The sequence below is a fragment of the Protopterus annectens genome, chromosome 12.part0 (assembly GCF_019279795.1).
Source record: "Protopterus annectens isolate FY-2018-M chromosome 12.part0, PAN1.0, whole genome shotgun sequence".
In the NCBI taxonomy this organism is placed as follows: Eukaryota; Metazoa; Chordata; order Ceratodontiformes; family Protopteridae; genus Protopterus; species Protopterus annectens.
Window position 1 is genome coordinate 485,952,566 of NC_056746.1, and position 21,969 is coordinate 485,974,534.

The 21,969-nt window shown below is 41.8% G+C and overlaps 1 protein-coding gene across 1 annotated transcript in view; it reads left to right on the forward strand.

Annotated features, from left to right (window-relative positions):
* Nucleotides 1-21,969, forward strand: part of FLII (FLII actin remodeling protein) — a 945,835-nt gene that overhangs the window by 116,266 nt on the left and 807,600 nt on the right. Inside the window, exon 5 of the mRNA XM_044089594.1 lies at nucleotides 5,826-5,911. Coding sequence (XP_043945529.1) covers nucleotides 5,826-5,911 — 86 coding nt within the window. The remainder of the gene's footprint in view (nucleotides 1-5,825; nucleotides 5,912-21,969) is intronic.

Sequence of the window (21,969 nt, forward strand, 5' to 3'; positions counted from 1 at the left end):
CTAAATATCTTGCAATTTCAAGGAAAATTGCTTTTTGTGGAAATTCACACATTTTGTGTAAAAGGATCTTGGCATAGAGTACAGTTTAAAGCAGTTACCAATTCTTGTTGTTTCCTACACTCTGCATGAGCGAATGTTTCTATATGTCTGCCCACAACTTTACCAATGTTGAAATTTGTGTGTAAAACTTGTGTCAGTCTCTCTTCACAAACCATGGAATAAGCATGATAACATTCTTTGTGATTTCCTGACACACAAAAAATATGTTTACTGGGAATTACTATGTATTGCCAAGCACCTAATCTCTTGTGTGTCAGAATAGTATTTAGTTGTTAGCAAGGAATCTAACCCTGAATCTTCTGACCTGCATAACTGGAATATCTCACTTGGTTTTCATTGTAAGCACACAAAACTTTATAGCTTTAAATATTTCAACCATATAACAGATTATCCTACTTTCATGCCTAGATTTTAACTGTAGCTAATTAATAACGGAAACAGCAGATTTATTTCCTGTTAAAACCATTTGTTTTCCCTTGGTTATTACTAATTTATTCAACTGTGGCTAGAATTTAGAACAGTGTTAACTTTTCTAGCCTTAATAAACCACAAAATAACACCAATTTGGAGAACAAGCTGCATGAACGAACAATTACACCATAAAGCTCGAGGGAAGCTGGTTTATTAACGTTTCCAATGCACATACATTTTCGTCCAAAAGACTTCATCAGACAATACAGTGTGCAATCCCCTAATTGCCTTATATGCCACCTCATAAAACTGTCAGCCAATCACATTTTTATTCCAATCAATAATTCAATAAAAACTTTTTTTAAAAAAACTTTCAAAAGTTAACTTTCCTCTTTTGTTACCTATAAATAGTTAAACTTTATATAAACCAATAAATAACGTCTAATAAATGCTTATAATTTATTACATAAATAGTTAAATGTAAACTAATTTTTTAAAAATTGTGTACATTTAACTATTTATGTAATAAATTATAAGCATGTATTAGAAGTTATTTATTGGTTTATATAAAGTTTAAACTATTTATAGGTAACAAAAGTGGAAAGTTAACACCTTTTGAAAGTTTTTTTAAAAAAGTTTTTATTGAATTATTGATTGGAATAAAGATGCGATTGGTTGACAGTTCTATGAGGTGGCATATAAGGCAATTAGGGGATTACACATTGTATTTTGGACGAAAACGTATGTGCATTGGAAACGTTAATAAACCAGCTTCCCTCGAGCTTTATTATATAATTGTTTGTTCATACAGCTTGTTCTCTGAACTGGTGTTTATTTTGGTTCAAGTTCCTTTTGGCACCTATTCCTGTGGATTTATTAACTTTTCTAGCCTTTTGTCTGGATTATAAGTTAAACCATGATTGCTTTTCACTCTACTCTGAAGTCAGTGAAGCATTTCCTGTGGTCAATACATAATAATTATTTTTAGGAGATATGCCTACCTTGCCTTTATGCCTCTACCCTGTGAAAGCTTTTCAGGAAATTACTCTTTACTGTACATTTGTATGAACAAACCTGTCCTCTTGTAATGCTGATTCATTAAATTTACGGCTGATTTAAGTTTATCTTTGATGTTTACCATGTGGCAATAAGAAAGAATGTGAATTCAGTGAAAACAGGTTTTCCCAAATAATTTGCATATTTCCTTCCCCTTGGCATTAATGCTATTTTGAATAATTTGGTCTATGACCACACTGAGTGGTGTAATTTAATATTCTGGTGTTTCAAAGCACAGATATAATCCTTTATTTAACTAGAGTGTTTACTAAAATGTCCCTGTTAAACATGTAACCTACTTGTTGATTGCATTTGTTAACAAATGCAGTTTGTAAAAATCACATTCTACCAGGAAATCTGAATACTCTCTATTTTGTCCTCTTTAGAAATGCAGCAGATTAAAAACAAAAATACTTCTTAATAACTAAAGGGTCCACATTTATACATAAGAAATAACTATTTTCTTGTACTGCATCTTCCAGTGCAGACACAACATTTTATTTACTGTTAAATATTCATAAACTCTACATTTTACACACTGCAGATGTTATCAGCAAATCCTATTTTAAATATGCCTGAATTTCTGTCACCAGTAACTCAGCAGTCTTATGTACATACATTTTTGCAATTCAATTCTGTGTTTCATTGAAAAACATTAACCTGTGAAAGTAATTAACATTTTTATAAAATCTTCAACATTAAAAATGCTGTATGAAATAAAGCTCGGATACTTGTATAAATCTTAGTTTGTTTCCTTGAGTATATGGTGGTAGAGGCGACAGTCTGTGTATGCCCATGCATGTGTGTGCGTGTGTATGCATGCCTATGTGAACTTCCCTTTTAAATGTCCTATAAAATAATTCCTATTAAAAATATTAAATATTGACTTTAATGCAATATGCATTTTCCCCTGTATCTGAAAATCTGAAGGTAATGCTACTCAGTGCTAAAAGTCTAAACCTCAAAATGCACTCTTTCGAGGCATTCCTAAAAATGGAGAACATCGATATATGTGCAGTAACTGAGACCTGGTTCAAGGATCCAGAGAGCACCCCTGCAATACCAGGCTATAACTCTTACCACACTTTTCGGCCACCAAACCAGGAACAAAATACTAAAGGCGGAGGAGTGTCCCTACTCACCAAGGATATTCACACCTCCAGGCTAGTTGCCCAACACTATGCATCTGAAATTCTACAGGTGCAACTAACACTAGGTAAGACCACAATCCAAATTGTAGCTTGCTACAGATCCCCCACCATGCCCTGAGATTCTCACTACACCTTTCTAAACATACTGCAAAATATTAAGATCCAACCTAACACCCTAATACTGGGTGATTTTAACTACCCTACCATTAATTAGGAAAACTACTCGGGTACCAACACCTTTGCCCAACGGTTTTTGGAATTCATAAATTCCAATGCCCTGGATCAACTAATCCATAGTCCCACCAGGGGCTCAAATATCCTAGACCTGGTCATTACCAACATGGGAGATCAATGCTCCACATCAGTGGTCACCCTGTCGTTGGTCAGGTCTGACCATAAGCTAATCACCCTTGATGTCATCATCCCACCCCCACCCCCCCAGTAGGGAAACGTCCATAAAAAACTTCTCCAAAGCTAACTTCATGCTACTCAAATCAGAAGTGACAAACTTCATGACACCTATGCAGATGGGAACTGAAAGTTTGACTGTTGAATCCTACACTAAGGCACTGTACAAGCACATCAACTCGTGCAAGAATCGTGCCATTCCAAATATGACCAAGACGTTCTCTTCCAAAAAAAGGAAGACAATCTGGTGGTCCCCTGCCATAAACAAACTATACAACAAAAGGAAGAAACTGTTGTAGAAAAGAGGAACATCCCAGGATGCAAAATACTCCCTTACCTGCCTCAGTAAGAAGCTGAGATCCCTCATAAAATCCTCCAAAGATAGTTAAGAAAGTAAAATTGCCAAAGATTCCAAGGACAACCACAATAAGATTCCAAGGACAACCACAATAAGATTCCAAGGACAACCACAAGACATTCTATAGTTATGTCAAGAATCTAAATGGCAATGCTCAGATCTGCTCTGAGCTACAACAGAATGGCATTAAATACACTGATCCCAAGGATATTGGCAGATCGATTCAGTGCTAACTTCACCCCCCTCTCACCCCCTAAAGGGCCCATCTCAATACCAAAATATTGCCATATTCCGGTAATCACGACCACACAGGTAAAAAATGCACTCTCCAAACCTAAGAATACAGCATCCATGGGACCAATTGACATCCCAGGCTGTGTACTACATGAACTACAAAATGAACTGGCACCTCACCTAACAGCCATGTTTAATCATTGCCTCACCTTAGGCTTTGTGCCCAATGAGTGGTGCACAGTTATAGTTATCCCACTCCACAAGGTGGGATCCACCTTGGATCCTGGGAACTATCGTCCTATCAGTCTGATGAGCCTGATCTGCAAAGCCATGGAAAGCATTATCATGGAACTTATAAACAAAGACATTGGCAACCTTCAAACACTGGACCCCACCCAGTTTGGTTTCGTATAGGACCGATCTTGTCTCCTCAACCTGACTGACTTCTCAAATCAGTCTCCAGAGCCGTGGACGAGGGCAAGGCGGTCCACACAGCCTATCTAGACCTCGCCAAGGCCTTCGACACCATCCCCCACTCTGGAATCGTAGATAAACTTACTAAGCTGGGCATTAATCCCTACGTTACTCGATGGGTTGCCAACTGGCTTACTGACAGAACCCACACTGTAAAAGTAGCTGACTCAACATCCAGCTCCAGACAAGTGACAAGTGGAGTACCTCAGGGTTCAGTCCTGGGACCGCTCTTGTTTGGCATCTACTTCTCTGAAGTACAGGCCAGCACTAAGTGACTCTGACTAACAAAGTTCGCAGATGATTGCAAACTAGGTGCCATTATTGAATCACTAAATGATGTGGATATTCTACAAAAGGGCCTTACAGAATAAGATGCTTGTGCCAGAGCCGTGGGCTCAAGCTCAATGCCAAGAAATGTATAGTTATTCCCTTGGAGAAAAAGCATGTACCCATGAATTACCACATAAGTGGCAGTACACTAAACACCGAAAGTGTGGTAAGGGACTTAAGGACACAGGTAAACAGTGGTCTCACCTTCGATAACCACATCATCACAACAGTCAGGAAATCCTATGTGGCACTCCTCATCACTAAGGGCTTTTCATCCAGAAAAAAGGAGGTAATTTCCCACTGTACTCATCCCTCATTAGACCCATTTATACAGTACAACTCCCTGTTTGGTATGTACCTCACAAGACATCTGCAACAACTGGAAAGGCCACAGAAAGAGTCGCAAGCCTAAAGCAGATGCCGTATGCTGACCATCTAAAAAAAACTCCAGCTGTACTCTGTCGCATGTCGCCTACTCAGAGGCCATCTCTGCTTAACATACAAGGCCATGTCAAACCCAGACCTGTTGGACATGCTACACTTAAAGAAATCCCAATCCCTCAGAGCCACACGCTCCAGGGATCTAAACCTGGTCTTCACAATGAACAAAACATGCTGGAGGGATAGGTTCCTGACCCAGAGACTCCCCATACTCTGGAATAGACTGCCTATACCTGTCCAGCTGAGCACCTCTTTGGCCCTCTTCAAAAGGAACCTTGACGATTGGATGGGAGATAAGAAATTCAACCCGGGGATCACATTAGTCACCCTGCTAGACAGTGGACCAGGGAAGTAAATATTCTGGGAAGAAATAGCCAGGGAATTGTTATGGCTAGGCTTGTATAGGCCCTAGGGCCGATAGCCTAGTACCAACCTATGAACTTATGATTATACCTTTTGCACTCCGCAAATGAAGTCATGTCATTAAGAAAACAGTATAACATTAGTACTAAATAAAGATCCATACTGTAACTTTGTAGAAGTGTGAGGAATTCAGTTTAATGTACTGTAATGTCACATTTATCCAGACATGAGATTACTTTTCTTTTAAACTCATGGAAAATTACTGATGATTTATAATTGCAACAAGATGTGGCACATTGCCCAAATCTGGAAGTCCTAACATGTGAATGACTGGGAAAACCTAGAAGGAAACATTTTTAGCTTAAGTTTGTACTTTGTAGATTTAACGATTTAAAGACTTGACTAAGTATAACTGTTTTAAAATGTAGTGACACACAGAACCTGTGAAAAGAAAGACAAGGTTATTAATTGTTTCTTTTTCCAATTGCATTGTTTTGGCACAATGTAATGAACACTGTCATTTTACTTTTTTCCTGCAGGATCTCAGCTATAATCAGCTGACAGAATGTCCAAGAGAGCTGGAAAACTCTAGAAATATGCTAGTCCTCAATCTAAGTCATAACAGGTAAGTTGTGGAGTCAGCATGGCTGAATTTTCTAGAGATTTGTCCCTTTAAGATAGGTTCCTGCTGTAAGCTACAGAAGGTTGCTTTTTGTGTTTTTACCTCTCGGCATTGTATGCAGTCAGTATAAAGTTCTCACATTTCCCTGCTTGGCACATCAATTGAGCTTTGCCTACAGCTGTCCTGATGATCCTGAAGTTCATCAGTGAGATAGAGTACTCGCTTCCTAGTTTCATATGTGTAACATGGTATGGGTTGTGGGTTGCAAGCAGAAAGGAATGCCACTATACCTGTTATAAGTGTGACAGCATAGCAGATGTTTATAGTAATATCCTGTTTGACAGCATAGCAGATGTTTATAGTAATATCCTGTTTGGCATCTTCAGCATAGTCATGAAAATAAGTTTCTCTTAATTTGTATAACACTGATTTACTCAGGATGCACCAAGTACACTGTCTTATCCAGAGTATGTTTTGTGCAAAGATTTGACCAAAATGGGAGTGAGTTATGCAAGTGTTGTGATCTCTGACTCTTCAATGAACTGTGAATAGCGAAACAGTATGTCCGACTCTTAATTAACCGTTGTTAACTACATTTGTATAGCAAGGTTAAGTGCAGTTATTTAAGTATATATGTGTTAATCATGTTGCCTTCCTGTCAAAAATAGTAAACCGTTTTGTACAAGAAAAGGTATCCACAGATTTTAGGGTCCAGTTGTAATATTTCTGTCAATTGCAGTTGTGCAAGATTCAACAAAGATAAGGCAATTATCTGTTAGATGAAAGAACAAAGTTTGTGGTTTCACATTTTAAGTTCGAGAAAACGTAAACATTGACAAGTGAAATAGTGACATGAGAATCACACGAGCAGTGAGTAAATTAGGAAAAATTATGTGGTGTGCAGAAACCCACGTGGCACCATAGTGTATTTGCTGAAATGTTACTAATATGTTTTCCTTTACGGTAGTGATAAATAAGTTTTAATACATGAATTGGAAAGAAATTAATAGTTTGGTTTTATGGACCATGGATATTTTCAGGTTTCTTCTCCTTCACTGTGCCCGTCCTTACTTGGTGAGATTTCTGTCTCCTTCCATGTCTGTATAAAAGTTAGCTTGGACAGAAATAAACAAACGTTAAATAAATAAATAAATAATTAATAAATAATGTCTCATATTGTAAACATTTCCCATTGTGAAATCAATTAAACCTACTTAACAATGTAGGGCACGTTGCATTTACCACTGAAAATGTTATAACATGGGACGTAACCCCTGATAATGCACACAGATAACACAACTCAGGAACCACATAATTAATGCAGGGTGAACAGTTCCTAGAAGTGTTTATTATGAAATGTGTAATATAGACACAAGGATATTCATAAAAGCACCTTGGGCAAAGATCAGTGATTGAATATATAGTTGTGGCATCTGAACACTCTCTGGTCAAGAGAGGTGTCAACTAATTTTAGCTAAGTTATAGTCTCAGCATTAGAGCTTTGGCTAAAAAGTGGTCAGTGCTTATCATGGTACTAATCCTAGGATCTTTTAGTCAACACCAGTGGTGAGGACAGTCATCAAATCGAAGAAAGAGGCCTTTCATAGACTGCCAGGAGGGGAGTCTGTGAATTTGACTGAGTACTGACAGTCCAGATATGCGGCAGCTGTGGTATTTATAAAGGCAAGGCCCATGAGTGAGAGGAGTTTGGTGAGGATGTGGGGAATGACTTTCAACGGCTCTTAGAGGTTCTGACACACTCTCTGAGTCTAGAGAAATCGGCAGAGTATTGCCCAGGCTGCAAGAGTGGAGCGGCACTGACCTTGACTGGAAACAGTGTTGTTAGAAGGAAGGAAAACTTTGAGGAGCTATTGCATCTGTTGCACATGTCCTTCTCTGACATGTGGTGGAATTGTATGAATCTCATTTGATAAGGTCACCACAGCAAATAAACAATTCCATTGCTATAAGGCTGCAGGAGTGGAGGAGATTGTACAGCAAATGATGAGGCAAATGGACACTGGGTTGTCATGATTAACATTTGTTCTTCCTGTTGCATAGAATGCTGGTAGCGATCACCATTTTTAGAAAAGGAAGATGAGGGGGAATTCCAGATGTAGTGGGATCATCCAGCCTTCTTGGAAAAACATATTGCTGGGGTGCTGGAAGGGAGTCTTCATCTAGTAGTCAATTCAGGGATTCAGGAGGAGCAGTGTGGATTTGTCATGGCCTGGAACAAATTATTCACTGTTCCTGCTCCTATATTGTCGGGGGGGGGGGGGGAGGGTCAAGGCTGTTTGCCAGGACTATCCAGGAACAATGTCCTGTGAGAAGTGCTAGAATATTATGGGATCTTTTGCATGCCCATTCTGTCCTTCTGTTTCAAGAGAGTTGTGTGTATATTCCTTGAATTAATTCTGATAACTTATTTAATTGTTTTATGTGCATGTCTTTACAGGAAGGTCTAACTAGGCATAGCCCCTTTTGTTTAGAAATGCAAGGAGAAAAGTTCCAAACAATTATTGTAGAACATAATCTCTGTACTACATGTATTATGTAGAATATACTCATTAGGCACTTTAAATGTTATACGAGTAATGCATTATGCATCATACTTGGAAAAAAATGCAGATGTAAATAGTTGCTATTAGTTTTGGAACCTAAGACAACTATACAAGAAATACATTTTGATAGATATACCATGAATAAAAGTAGACAGAAGAATGTGGAGTTGAGGGGTCACTGGCAAGTTAATTTGTATTAGAAAGTACTACTCTTTTCAGAGAGGCTTTTTTGTATTACAATTACAGTGTTTAGCTGTTATTTGCAATCTCTTTTCAGTAGTGTATATAGGGCTGGGCAAGAGAGACAATGACCTCTGGCGCAAAGTGTTGAGAGTGCAGTCAATTGATCCCAATCTTTCTGTAATGCAGTATGGCTTTTAAAAGCCAGCATTGTTTTTGCAGTCAAACCTGAACACTGTAGGACTCCATGAGTGGTCCAGTTTGCTACAGTTTATTTTTTTTTTTTTAATTAAAACATGAGTGCTGTAGCACTTGGTCTTTGTGCAAGCAAGGTATAAACTGTTGTAGCTTACAGTTTGCTACAGCTTAATAGAAGCCTCTTTTTATTTATTTATTTATTTATTTATTAAAATAAGTTGAATGAGGGTTAGGGGCAGGGCACAGAAATGGGACCTGAGTGGCTGGGGCTGGAGGTAGGGTGGATGTCTATTATATCTAGTCACATGAAGCTTTTTTTCTCTTCACTTTAAGAGCCGAGAGAGGTGGAGCACCAGTGGTTCATACTACCGGCCTAGGGCACTTGTTGAACCAGTTGCTCTTCTGTCCATAGGTCTCAGCCTGTAAATTGGCCAATGTGGCACACAGACCATAGCAATGTGTAACAGTCAAAATGTGGAACACCCTATATTTGCACTGCGTGAAAGTGTACCTTGGCCATGGCCTTTCAACCAAAATACACCATATGTAAGTATGTAATAAAACACTCAACCTCTTACAGACACAGACATTTACATGTGTACACACACAGATGTAGAAGCAAAAAAGACAGTGGCTCAATCATATAGAAAAACCTCAAGCACACACACATGCACGCGCACACACGCACATGCACGCACACACTTATTCACCCTTGTCATACCTCTCAGCTGCCCAGAATTTTGCAGAATGCCCACATTTTTGCCTCATGTTTTTGGTGTATTCCTCATAAAATATGTAGTTTTCTGGCAAATCACAGAGGAATGAAATAATATAATGACAGAAATTTGAGTTACAGACATCATAACCTTCAGAACATGTATGGTGACACAAAAGTTGTTATTCTACCAACTTTTTAAGTTTATAAATTGTCCCTATTTTTGTGGTTGCATCTCCACATTATGTTTGGCTATTGGTTTTGTCCAGATTCTTACTCTAGGAGGTTGAGAGGTAGCTTCGTAGATTAGTACTAGGTTAATTGTGTTTATGGGCCATTTTAAGTCTAGCTAATTACACCATGTGAGAATCAAATCCTGCACCTTGTGTCTGTATGGTAAAAGCCTTCACCATTATGGCATCTTCCCACAATTGTCCCCTAGTGTTCAAATTTCATTTTGTTCACGGGTAGCTTTACAGGAACTTTACAGTGCAATTATTTTGTCATAACTCAAGGTCATTACTTCTGTTTATATGAAAAATATAAACTTGAACACTTTGGTTAATGGGTGTAGCTTACTGTACATGAACATCTTTTGTTGTATTCTGTGTACTGTGACTAAATTATGAAGGGTATCCTTCTAACTGCAGCATCTCAATATGTTCTGCTGAAACCTTATTCTTGTGGGTTGTGTCTTTAAAGGGTCACTCTACTGATTAGTGTGGTTATCTAGCAGGTAAATGAAAGAAAACAATAACTAACAGTGGTGCAACAAAATGCAGACCACAAAGAATGTAAAAATGAAAACAGCTTGAAAGCAGAAATATTTTGATGCACAACTATTTGCTGTAAAACACTGTTCATCTAAAATTCTCAGTCAACCACAATACAGTCACACCTACAATACTCTTGGATTGGCAAAGGAATCCTGGCTGAAACAGTTACAATATATTTTCAATACAATCTTTAAAACTTGTAAAAAGATAAAGACAGAGAGAGACACTGGCACACTAAACCAACAAAAGGAAGTTTGTGAAACCAAACCATGTAAAAGTTAAACTCGGCTTAGTGAAGCAGTGCACTGTGGGGCTTTTTCCCCTCATAGCTCGTGGATGCTAAACTCTTGACTGACATCGGAATGCTGTTCATTGTGCAGGAGGCCCCTAAAGCTGTATAGCTAGAAGCAAATATGCTGTTTAATGTTTTCATACAATTACGAACCATGCAATTTAACCTGAAATTATACCTTTAGAAACGTTGCTTCATTATGCATTTAAAGAGAGGGATAAAAAATAAAATAAAAACAAAACAGTAGCAAAGCAAATAACTGCAGTACCAGCAGTTAACTGCAATACCTGCAGTTAATACTTTTATTTACTATGCTACTGTTTTGCTTCTATTTTTTTCTCCCTCTCTTTAAATGTAATTTGCCACAACTGCGTTTAGCAAAGGGGGAAGTGATAGAAGTTTATTTTCTCTTGTTGATCTTGCTTTGGGGTTATCATTATAGGCAGCCATGGAGTTTTACTAGGCATTTTGATTGGATGCTAAGATCAGAATTATTCTCTGACTGGCTCCCTTACTCCCTGTTTGCCTATTGGCTATAATTATGACTGGCTCCCTTACTCCCTGTTTGCCTATTGGCTATAATTATGACTGGCTCCCTTACTCTCTGTTTGCCTATTGGCTATAATTGTGATTTAGGAGCCAATCAGAGAATGAAGAGTGGAACCACCACTGGCGAAAGCGGAACACTGCTTCACTTCAGTGTCAAATGCGGAGCTTTCTGCACAATGTGGTGCGGCTGAACGCTGAGCTTCTGTGTGTTTGCAATATTTACATCTGTGGCTAAGCCATGTAGGTTAATTTTACAGCTTATAACTGTTTTGTTTATTGCACTATTTGACATAGTTTTATATTTGAGCAAGAATTTTGCTATGGTGCATAAAGTTTCTAGGGGAAATGAGTGAAAAAAAGACAGGGAAAGCATTTGAATAGATCTTGTAGTATGCTGTAGTGAAAGGACCAAAGGTTGGGGAAGTGGTAACAAGGAATTGGAAACCTTTAACATTGCTCTGCTTAGTTGTGTATCATACCATTACTGTTGCTTTTTCACTTGTATTACTCTTTAACAGATCATTTCATTTTTTAACACTTGATGTTAAGTTGTCAATCTCGCCTTCATTCTTGCTGGATGGGTTCCAACTCGGCACTTGCTAAGCTCGAGAGCTAATTTTACCAGCTCGAGGCAACCCTATATCCCATGATGCAAGGCAGAGATTACACAGATCTCGTTTGCCGCTTCGCTAACGAGGTGCCTTCTTTTACCAGCTCTTGGTAAGTGAACTTTTTAGAGACTTTTCGTCTACCCCCCTTTAACTTTATATATATATGTTGTATTTTTGTTAATTATCGACTCACTTTAGCCCTATTCCCGTCAGTGTTCCCTTCTTTTTGAGTAAATATTCCCTTGTCCCTAGTCAGGCCTTAGGCCTTCCCCTCCCTACATTTTTTCCTGTCAGGGATTGTTTGTGTGTGACTGTGTATTTTCCCTGGTTAATTTAATTTAATTTGTTGGACTGAGTGTTTTTGTGTGTGATTGTGTTACTGGTGTTCATCGACACAGTTATGTCGAAGGACACTAAGGTCTCAGGCTTTAAGAAGTGCTGTCAGAAGATGTCTCTGACAGACGGTCACACTTCTTGTGTTTATTGCCTGGGACCTTCGCACCTGCAGGACTCTTGTGTTATCTGTCATGCTTTCAGCCCAAGAGTCCTGCAGGAACGAAAAAATAAGCTCATATTAAGGGGCTTATTAAAGCCCGAGAGCTCCCCGACTAAGTCGGTGCCGGGGAAGCCCTCGAAACCTGTTAAGCCTTCGGCTCAGGCTTCCAAGCCGTTGGCTTCAGGTCCTTCCTCACCAGGCTCGAGATCGGCTCCGACCGGAGCCGATCTTTCCATACCAGTCTCAGTATCGGCTCCATCGGGCGCCGATACTACCAAATCCAGACACTCAGTGTCGGCTCCGGCTGGAGCCGACGTATCTTTGACTCCGATGGCTCCATTGATCTCAAAAAAGAGATCTCGATCCCCTTCAGTGGAATCTATACATTCGGCTCCGAGATCACCCTTGCTCTCGGAGCGGAGCCGATCTTCTCGGTCATCCAGGCTATCTGATCACGACCTTGAGAGAGTGGTGAGTAGACTATTAAAGTCTCAGGCATTGGCCCAAATACTCCATAGCCCATCTCAACAGACGGTAGCTATATCACATCCACCGAACATTCCTCCTTCGACTCTCTTACAGAGCTCGGAGCCGGAGCTCCTCGGAACCGGTACCATTGTGACTTCGGAGCTGATACCACCCCTTTCGGCTCAGTCATCCTCGGCTCCGATTTCCTCCTTGAGACCTTCATTGGAGGGATCCGGGCGTCTAGTCTTTCTCATCGGCTCCGAGGGGGAGAGTGGCATCGGACCCTTGTCCGACCCCGTTCTCCCTCTCGGAGCTTCGGCGTTGGTGAGCTCGGCCCCGACATCTGCCTCGGAGCCTTCCCTCTCGGTGAGGCCTGGGGTTCCTATCTCTTCGGAGCGGGAACTTTCTGGTCTCTCTGACGGGGGAGCCTTCGAGGTGATGAGGTGTGTACTAGCCCCTGGGCTTAGTCAATGGACAGTTCCATCAGCTCCTCCCACTACAGTGCCTGCTGACGTCTCTTCCCACTCTCTTGCTCCCGGACCCAGAGATCCAACGCCTCAAGTTTCCCCATTGGGAATATCTTCCTCTTCTGAGGCTTCTCCTGATCCGTCAGGAGAACCCCCGCGTAAGAGGACATGTAAGAGGAAACATTTAGACTCCCCTGAGTCTACTACATCAGACACTGACTTGGATGAGTCGGAGGGATCCCCAAGGTCCTCCTCTGAGGATGTCTCATTTTCAAACATCCTTGAAATCCTTAAACAGAGGGGGAACTGGCCCTCCCTTAATCCCTCCGAGGACGAGTCAGTATACCTGGAGGCGTTCGGATCTCGACCCTCCACCTCCTGGGTGTCTCCACCTTTCGACCCTGTCATGGAGGTAGTGGCTCAGAAGGCGTGGATGGCTCCAGATTCGGTGGAACCTATCCCTAGGAGACCTTCAAAATTTATTACTGCCCCACAAGATAGACAATATTTAACAAAGGGTGTCCCAGTTGATGCCATGGTGGTGGCTGCTGCCACCAAGAAGGAATTAGCTGATCCTTCAGTACCTGTCCATCCTCCTAATAAAGATTCTAGGACTATGGACAGGTAATGCAGTGATTTTTCTTCAGCAACTTTTGCCATGAGATCGCAGAACTAATTATGCCACTTCACCCGCCTTCAAAGAGATGTTCTTAAAGAGTTGGGAGAAGTTTTACAGGATCCGTCAGCTGCTGGGTCTCAGGATAAGATTAGCTCACAGCTAGGAATCCTTAACTCCATTGCTAACTCCTCCATGTGGCTCATTTCTTATGCAGCCGATGGAGCGAGTAGGGCCGCAGGCACAGGAGTGGCTTTAAGGCGTCAGTCCTGGATGTGGCTTTGTAATTTTGCAGACCCCTTCAAGGCGTCTTTCACAAACTCCCCCTTTGATGGCTCGACCTTGTTCGGTCCTCAAGTGAAAGACACTTTGACTAGATGCGAACAAGATGGCAAGACTCTTTCTGCCGTAGGAGTCCGTTTCTCCACCCCTTCTAGACCTTACCCCAAAGGACAGAAGGGAGGGAAAATGTGGTTCCGCAAATCTCAGGGAGTCACGCCTGACGCACAAAGTCAGTTTACCCCCAGAGGCAGAGGGGGTAACAATAATAGACGCCGCCCTAGGGGCAGAGGTGGTCCGCAGAATCAGGGTAGCAGAGAGCCTCTTTCTGACAAACCCTTCCAGCATCCCTGAGATGTTGCCCGATTGTCCGCCTTCGGAGGCAGTCGGGGGAAAACTATCGCTGTACCCAATATCCTGGCTTTCCCTTTCTCAAGACAAATGGGTACAGTCAATTATATCCGAGGGTTACAAAATCCCCTTCATTCAAACCCCAATTCAACAAAAGGGAACCCTTCCAGACGTTCCACCCGGTCTAAGGGAATTAGCAGTACTAGAAATATCAAAACTGCTAGTAAAAAGAGCCATCCAGCCAGTCCCAGCGGACCAAATAGGATCCGGAATCTACTCAAGGTTCTTTTTAGTTCCAAAAAAGACAGGAGACTGGAGACCAATATTAGATCTCAGCAAACTCAACAAGTTTGTAAAGAAATCAAGATTCCGGATGGTCACGCTTCAGTCCATTCTGCCCTTTCTGGGCAAGGACAATTGGATGTGCTCGATAGATCTTCAGGATGCGTACTATCACATAAAAATTCACAGACACTCCAGAATATTTCTCCGCTTCCGGCTGGGGACCAGTCACTTCCAATTCAGAGCCCTGCCCTTTGGACTCACTACAGCCCCCAGAGTGTTCACCAAATGCATGGCAGTGGTTACGGCTCACCTGAGACGTCCAGGATTCCAGGTGTTTCCATATCTAGACGACTGGCTCCTCACTGCCACCACCAGGCATCAGCTTCGACAAGCCAGAAATTACACCATTCACACTTGCAGAGGGCTAGGAATTTCTATAAATTTCGAAAAATCTGCCTTGTCGCCTTGTCAATATATTATTTTTATAGGCGCAAGATTGGACACCGTACAACTTTCAGCAAGGTTGACAGACCAAAGGATCTTGGACATTCAAAGACACGTCCAAATGATTCTATTCAGCAACAAAATTCAGGCCAGATTTGCTCTGAAAGTACTGGGTCTTATGGCGGCTGCCATAACACTTCTTCCCCTCGCCTGCTTTTACATGCGGCTTCTACAATGGATGCTATTCACCCAATGGTCCTTTCAACAACTTCCCATGTGTCACGAAATCATAGTAACTCCAACTTGCAAAAGACATCTGACTTGGTGGATATCGTCCCCTCAAATTCATCAAGGCAGACCATTTGTTCCTGTTGCCACGGTTACATCGGACGCCTCCCTGATCGGGGGGGGCATTATCAGGGCAGAATGGTCCATGGCACTAGGCAACCTTTCGAGTACCATCTGCACATAAATGTTCTGGAGATGAGAGCAGTGCTTTTAACGTTGCAAGCCCTCAATGACTCTCTTCCCCTGGGAACTATTGCAGTCCAAACGGACAATATGTCCGTAGTGTGGTATATAAACTAACAGGGCGGAACCAAGTCCTATCCACTGTGTCGAGAGGCTCTCAGACTTTGGCAATGGGCAATCTCCTCTCACCGGTTTCTGATAGCAATGCACATCCCCAGGAAATCCTGGGATATAGGGTTGCCTCGAGCTGGTAAAATTAGCTCTCGAGCTTAGCAAGTGCCGAGTCCTCGGCTCCGAACCCATCCAGCAAGAAAGAAGGCGAGAGATGACAACTAACATGAAACGTTATGGTAGGTACATAACTTCTAATTTGTTGTCCTGGATGGAGCCTGAAAATGGTCATGACAGGGTTTAGCATCCTACCCCGGTTAACAAAGATTAAATAAAATAAATTGATGTATGAATGCAAATAAAAATGCAACAATTTAAGACTATGATATTTTTGGCTTACAATTAATTGTAGGAAGGTGATTGTATGGGATTTTGTATAGTCTGTTGTGAAAGTGTTTGATAAATAATAGTAATATGCTGCGGAATAGTTGGATAAGGTAGTTAGTTTGTAAATTTTGCACATAGATACATTTTTGTTTGATATGTTTTACTGAACTAATGCTAATCGGAACTAAATTCCATACTTTACATTTGACACTCTTATGACTGCGTTCTAGTATAGCTGCTAGCTACTGAAGTTTAGGTTAACTACTATGGCTAGGCTAGAGCATACAGAAAGTCTGAGAGTAGGACGGTATGTGTTGTGATGTGTGCTTGGTTTATGAGATAAGGCTTGACTTTGTAAAGCATATATGGATTTTGGTTGAAGAGTGGATGAGAGGTGTGGACTCCAACTCTTAGCTGAGATATACAAGTATCCTGGGTTTTTTTTTTCGATTATTTATACAGTTTATTGTTTCTAGCAATTTATATATAGCACTTTTATTGTAATCTGCACGAGTAACTGATTTGTTTGCAGTTAAAGCATTCTGTATCTTTACAAATCTTTATCTGTTTAAAAACTTTCATTTGTGGCTTTCTCTAGTGCTTTGTAGGCTAATAGCTGCAGGCTAGTGGGGGCTGGTTCTTTTGTTCTTTTCGCAGTTGCCCGCCCCTACTGTAAATCTGATCTGGGACACTCCTCCCAGTCTAGTGTCATTAGCTCATTCTACCTAATACAGAGAGACCATTTGATAAGGCCTTCTGTTTCTCCTTTTTCCCTTTCAAAAAAAAAAAAAAAAAAGTTTTTTTGCCTGAATTTCCTTATGTTCTGACTGTGTTTCTCAAACATTTTGGAAATATAGAGTATATTTTAGAGCATTTATTATAACTGTAATTGCCTTAATATTGCTACAACTCAAGTACTCTAGGTTGCACTGCATCTGAAGGGTTTGTGTGTTTTAGCTGCTTTGCTGTATATATAGACTTCTCTGTATATGTAGACTAGCTACTTATTCTGCTGTGTTACTGCCACTTAAATCGTTTTTCAGTTGTGCACTTGCCTTGCTTCATTTAAAACGTTTTAAATTGCTAATATTGCAGAGTTTTAATTGCATTTACTGTTTAGGACTACACACTCAAGTGTTTTAGACGTTTAGGTTCATAGGTTCATAGGTTCGTACTAGGCTATCTGCCCTAAGGCATTTATAAGCCTAGCCAGAGTGTATGTGGCTTACACCACCCCTTAGGATGAGAATACTACGCCCTTTTAGGGTTTAGTTTACTATGCCTCTGTCTAGTAGTGACACAGAGATGACCCCCGGGGTAAACCTACGATCTCCCATCCATTCGTCGAGATTTCTCTTGAATAGAGTCAGTGAGGGGCTCTGCCTAACATGGACTGGGATTCTGTTCCAGAGTGTAGGGAGCCTCTGGGTTATGAATCTGTCCCTCCAGCACATCCTATTTATTTCTGTGTTAAGGTTTAAGTCACTTGTTCTCGTGGCTCTGATGGATTTGGATTTTCTGAGGTGGAGCATGTCCATTAATTCAGGATTGGACATGGCCTTGTACGTCAGGCACAGATCACCTCTGAGTAGGCGGTATGCGACTGAATAGAGCTGGAGTTTTTTCAGTCGGGCGGCATATGGCATATGTTTAAGACCCTTTATCCTCTTGGTGAGGAACTTTTGGGGTCTTTCCAACTGCTGCAGGTGTCGGGTGAGATACATCCCAAATGGGGCATTGTACTCAATCATTGGCCTAATAAGAGAAGAGTACAGGGGCACAATGACCTCTCTTGATCTAGATGTGAAACCCTTCATGATAAGGTGGGCAATATAGAAGGTCTTCCTAACCACTTTGGCAATGTGAGTGTCAAATGAGAGGTTACTGTCAACCTGGGTCCCTAGGTCCCTGATTACCTCTTCCGTACTTAATGGATTACCGCCTATGTGGTAATTTGTCGGTACCTTGTTTTTCCCAAAGGGTATGACTATACATTTTTGGTGTTCAGCTTAAGGCCATGGCTCTGGCACCAATTATCCATTTCTATGAGGCCTCTCTGAAGGATGTTTGTGTCTGCTGGAGTATCAATTATGGCACCCAGTTTGCAGTCATCTGCGAACTTTGTCAGCCACAATCCTCCTATGTTTGCCTGTACCTCGGAAAAATAAATGCCGAACAAGAGGGGTCCCAGGACTGAGCCCTGTGGGACACCGCTTGTGACTGGCTTAGAGTCTGACATAGCTCCAGCAACTCTGACCCTGTGAGTTCTGTCCTTGAGCCAGTTTGCAACCCATCTTGTGACATATGGGTTTACATTTAAGCTGGTGAGTTTGTCTATGATGCCCAAGTGGGGTATTGTGTCAAAGGCTTTTGCAAGGTCAAGGTAGGCTGTGTGAACTGCCTTACCCTCATCAATGGCCTTAGTGACTGTTTCAAAAAAGTCGACCAAGTTCAAAAGGCAGGATCTGCCCTTGACAAAGCCAAATTGGGTAGGATCCAATGTCTGTAGGTCCCCAATGTCTTTGTTTATGAGTTCCATAATGATCCTTTCCATAGCTTTGCAGACCAGGCTCGTCAAGCTTATGGGGCGGTAATTTCCAGGGTCCGTAGAAGCACCGCCTTTGTGAAGTGGGACCACTGTTGCCGTACTCCACTCTTTGGGTACGTATCCTGTAGTAAGGCTAAGATTAAACAGCAGCCTTATGTGTGGGTTTAGTTCCTCTTGGAGTTCATGTAGCACACAGCCTGGGACACCATCCGGTCCCATTGATGCTGTGTTTTTAGCTTTAGAGAGGGCGGCTCTCACCTGGGCATCTGAGATGTTAGGGGGGCTACACTCTGCTGGGATAGTTTTTTCTCCTTTTGGGGGGGGAGGGGGAGGAGAAATTTGCACTGAACCTGTCTGCCAGAATGTTGGCAATGTCAGTGGGTTCGGTGTATTTTGTGTCATTTTGGACTAACTCTGAGCATATCTGGGAGTTTCCACCCAGGTTTCTAACATAGCTAAAGAAGGTCTTGTGATTGTCTTTTGTGTCTTTTGCGATTTTTCTCTCAAAGTTGGCCTTGGATGATTTTATGAGTGATCGTAGCTTTTTGCTAGTACTGATCAGAGATGCCTTCCCTTTTAGGGAGTTTGCTCTGTCATGTAGTAGCTTCCTCCTCCTGTTGTAAAGTTTGTTTATGGCTGGGGTCCACCAGACCGGCCTGCCTTTGGGGAATGGGTCTTGGTTTTATTTGGGATTGCATGATCCATGCATTCTTGAAGGTGCCCATAGAAGGCATTTGCAAAGGATTCAGCAGTGTGGGTTGTGGTTTCCACTGGCCCAGGGGCCTTGAAGGATACCACTTCAGTCTTAAGAAGTGTGAAGTTTGCTTTTGAGAAGTTCTTCACTGTGGTCTTTTGTGCAGGAGGTGGGGCGGATGTGGATTTCCAGTGAGATTAATTTATGGTCTGATCTTACCAAAGGGGATATACTTCGGTGTGGAGCATTTTGTCCCCATGTTTGTGATGATCAGGTCTAGTATATTGTCTCCTCTTGTGGGAATGGTGACTAGTTGTTCCATTGCATTTGAGTTTATGAATTCTAGGAACCTTTGGGCTAGGGTGTTGGGGCTTGAGTAATGTTCCCAGTCTATGTTTGGGTAGTTGAAGTCTCCCAAAATGATGGTATTTGGAGAGACATTCATACTCTCCAGTGTCTTCAGGAAGGCTGTGTGGGGTTCCTGAGTTTGAGAGGGTGGTTTGTAGCATGCTACAAACTGTAAGGCAGTTTTGCCTATGGTTAGTTGCACCTGGATAGTCTCCGATGCTTCATGCGTTGCCACTAACCTGGAGGTGTGGGTATCTTTGATGAAAATGGATACTCCCCCTCCTTTTGTGGGTCGGTCCAAGTTTTGGGGCCGGAAAGCATGATATGAGGTAAAACCTGATAGTGCTGGGGTGCTCTCAGGAGCCTTGAACCAGGTTTCAGTCACCGCACAGACATCGATGTTCCCCATACTGAAGAGGGCTTCGAGGGCATGCATCTTGAGGTTTAGACTTCTGGCATTGAGCAGCATTACCATTAGTTTTTTTCCACTTGTGTTTTCTAGAGAGGTAGGTTTGTCATTTGAGCCTTGCCTAAAAAAGGCACTATGGGGGTGGCAAGAGCCTTGGCCAATATCCGGAAGCCCAGGGGTGACAGGTGCAAGCCATCCCTTGCGAAGCAGCGTGGCTTGTCAAGCATGTCATCCCAAGCAGACAGACATTGGATCACCTTAGAATGACACCAGTAATTAAGCCAATTGTTAAAACTGATCATTTTGTCTTTGTACTGTGGCATCATTCTTGGTGAGGGTAAGATGCTGCTCAGGGTCAGGGTCATACCGGCCTGGGCTACATAATCAGAGAGCTCCTCTATGTCTCTTTTCATGTAGTCCAGGGAGGTACGTCTCAGGTCGTTCACACCGGCATGTACAATGACTGAGTCATATTTGTACTTGCTGTGGAGTGACCTGAGTGCTTGTGTTATGTGGCGGATTCTAGCTCCCGACAGGCAGCTTACTGTGACCTTTTCCTTGTTTAGTCTGGTGGCGGGGCGTCAGTGTGTCTGACTATGGAGTCACCTATTACAAGTGTGTCTGGCATGTTGTTTGGCCTTAAGGGCTGTGACTGTTTAGCACACTGACTTTGTGAACTATGTGTTGCATGTGCTATGTCTTGAGGTGGTGGTTGCTTGGGTGTCTGCTTTGGAGGCCTCTGTTGTTTTGGTAGATTTTTAATCAGCGCCTCGAGTATGTTTTGTGTGTTTATGTGTTTGGTTTGCTGTTGTGATAGTTCTATGTGAGACTGGGTTTGTGGTGTGCGTGGTTACCTTCTCCTCCTGACTGGTCTTGCCAGTACTGAATTGAGAGAGCTCAGCCTCCAGTTTGGCTATATAGTTGCATCTCTCGCATATATTTGTATTTGTTGGGAGGAGGAGAGGGTTGTCTGTGTACGAGGCAATTGTAACATTGCCTCAAGATTCCCAGATTCACCAGCTGAACAGGAGAGGACGCCAGCAACTGACCCTTCGACATGCTAGAAATAGTGAAAAAGATTGCTGTGTAACTGAGTCAGAAAGGACCTATAGGGAGATGTGTACTCAACAGAATTTAGGTGAATGAAGTACTTTCTTTTGTTTAAGAGTGCTTTACCTGTATAAAAATGCTTTAGGAGCAAGTGCTGAGCTTTTCAGATAGAGTATAGGCTGTTTAGATTGCAAGTAGAACAGTTCTAAGGGAAAAATTGAAGAGCAGACTTGGCGGAGCCACTAAAAGTTTAACCTTGTTTAACTAAGTTTAACCTTGTATAACCGGCGCTGCGCTTTGCGCATGACTGCGCAAAGCCGTGCAAAGGCGGATTTTAAGCAGTGAACTACAAAAGAGCTAGGAATGGTCCCAAACAACCAATTACTACAGCTTCTTGTGCTGAGGTCACTTCCCCCAAGGACAGGTAGGCTGCTCAAGGCTCCCCACTCCCACTGGTGAGCAAAGAAACTTCCTTCTATCCAAGTAAGGTAATGGACAACACAGGAACTACACCACAGCCCAGAATACAGCAATGCCTGTATACTGGTCTAAACTAGTTGAGAAAGGCGGGAAAACAAGGATTATTTTTTTGTTTTTTTTTTTTGTAGAAATACACAGAAAATGCAGAGACAGTGATAAATTAGTTACACAGGCTAGCACACTTTAGTGGGCAGCCTCCACAGTTAAATTAAACAAACAAACAAGCAAACTTTTGATTAAATTCAACTAAATGTAACTTTAAGTGCAGATTT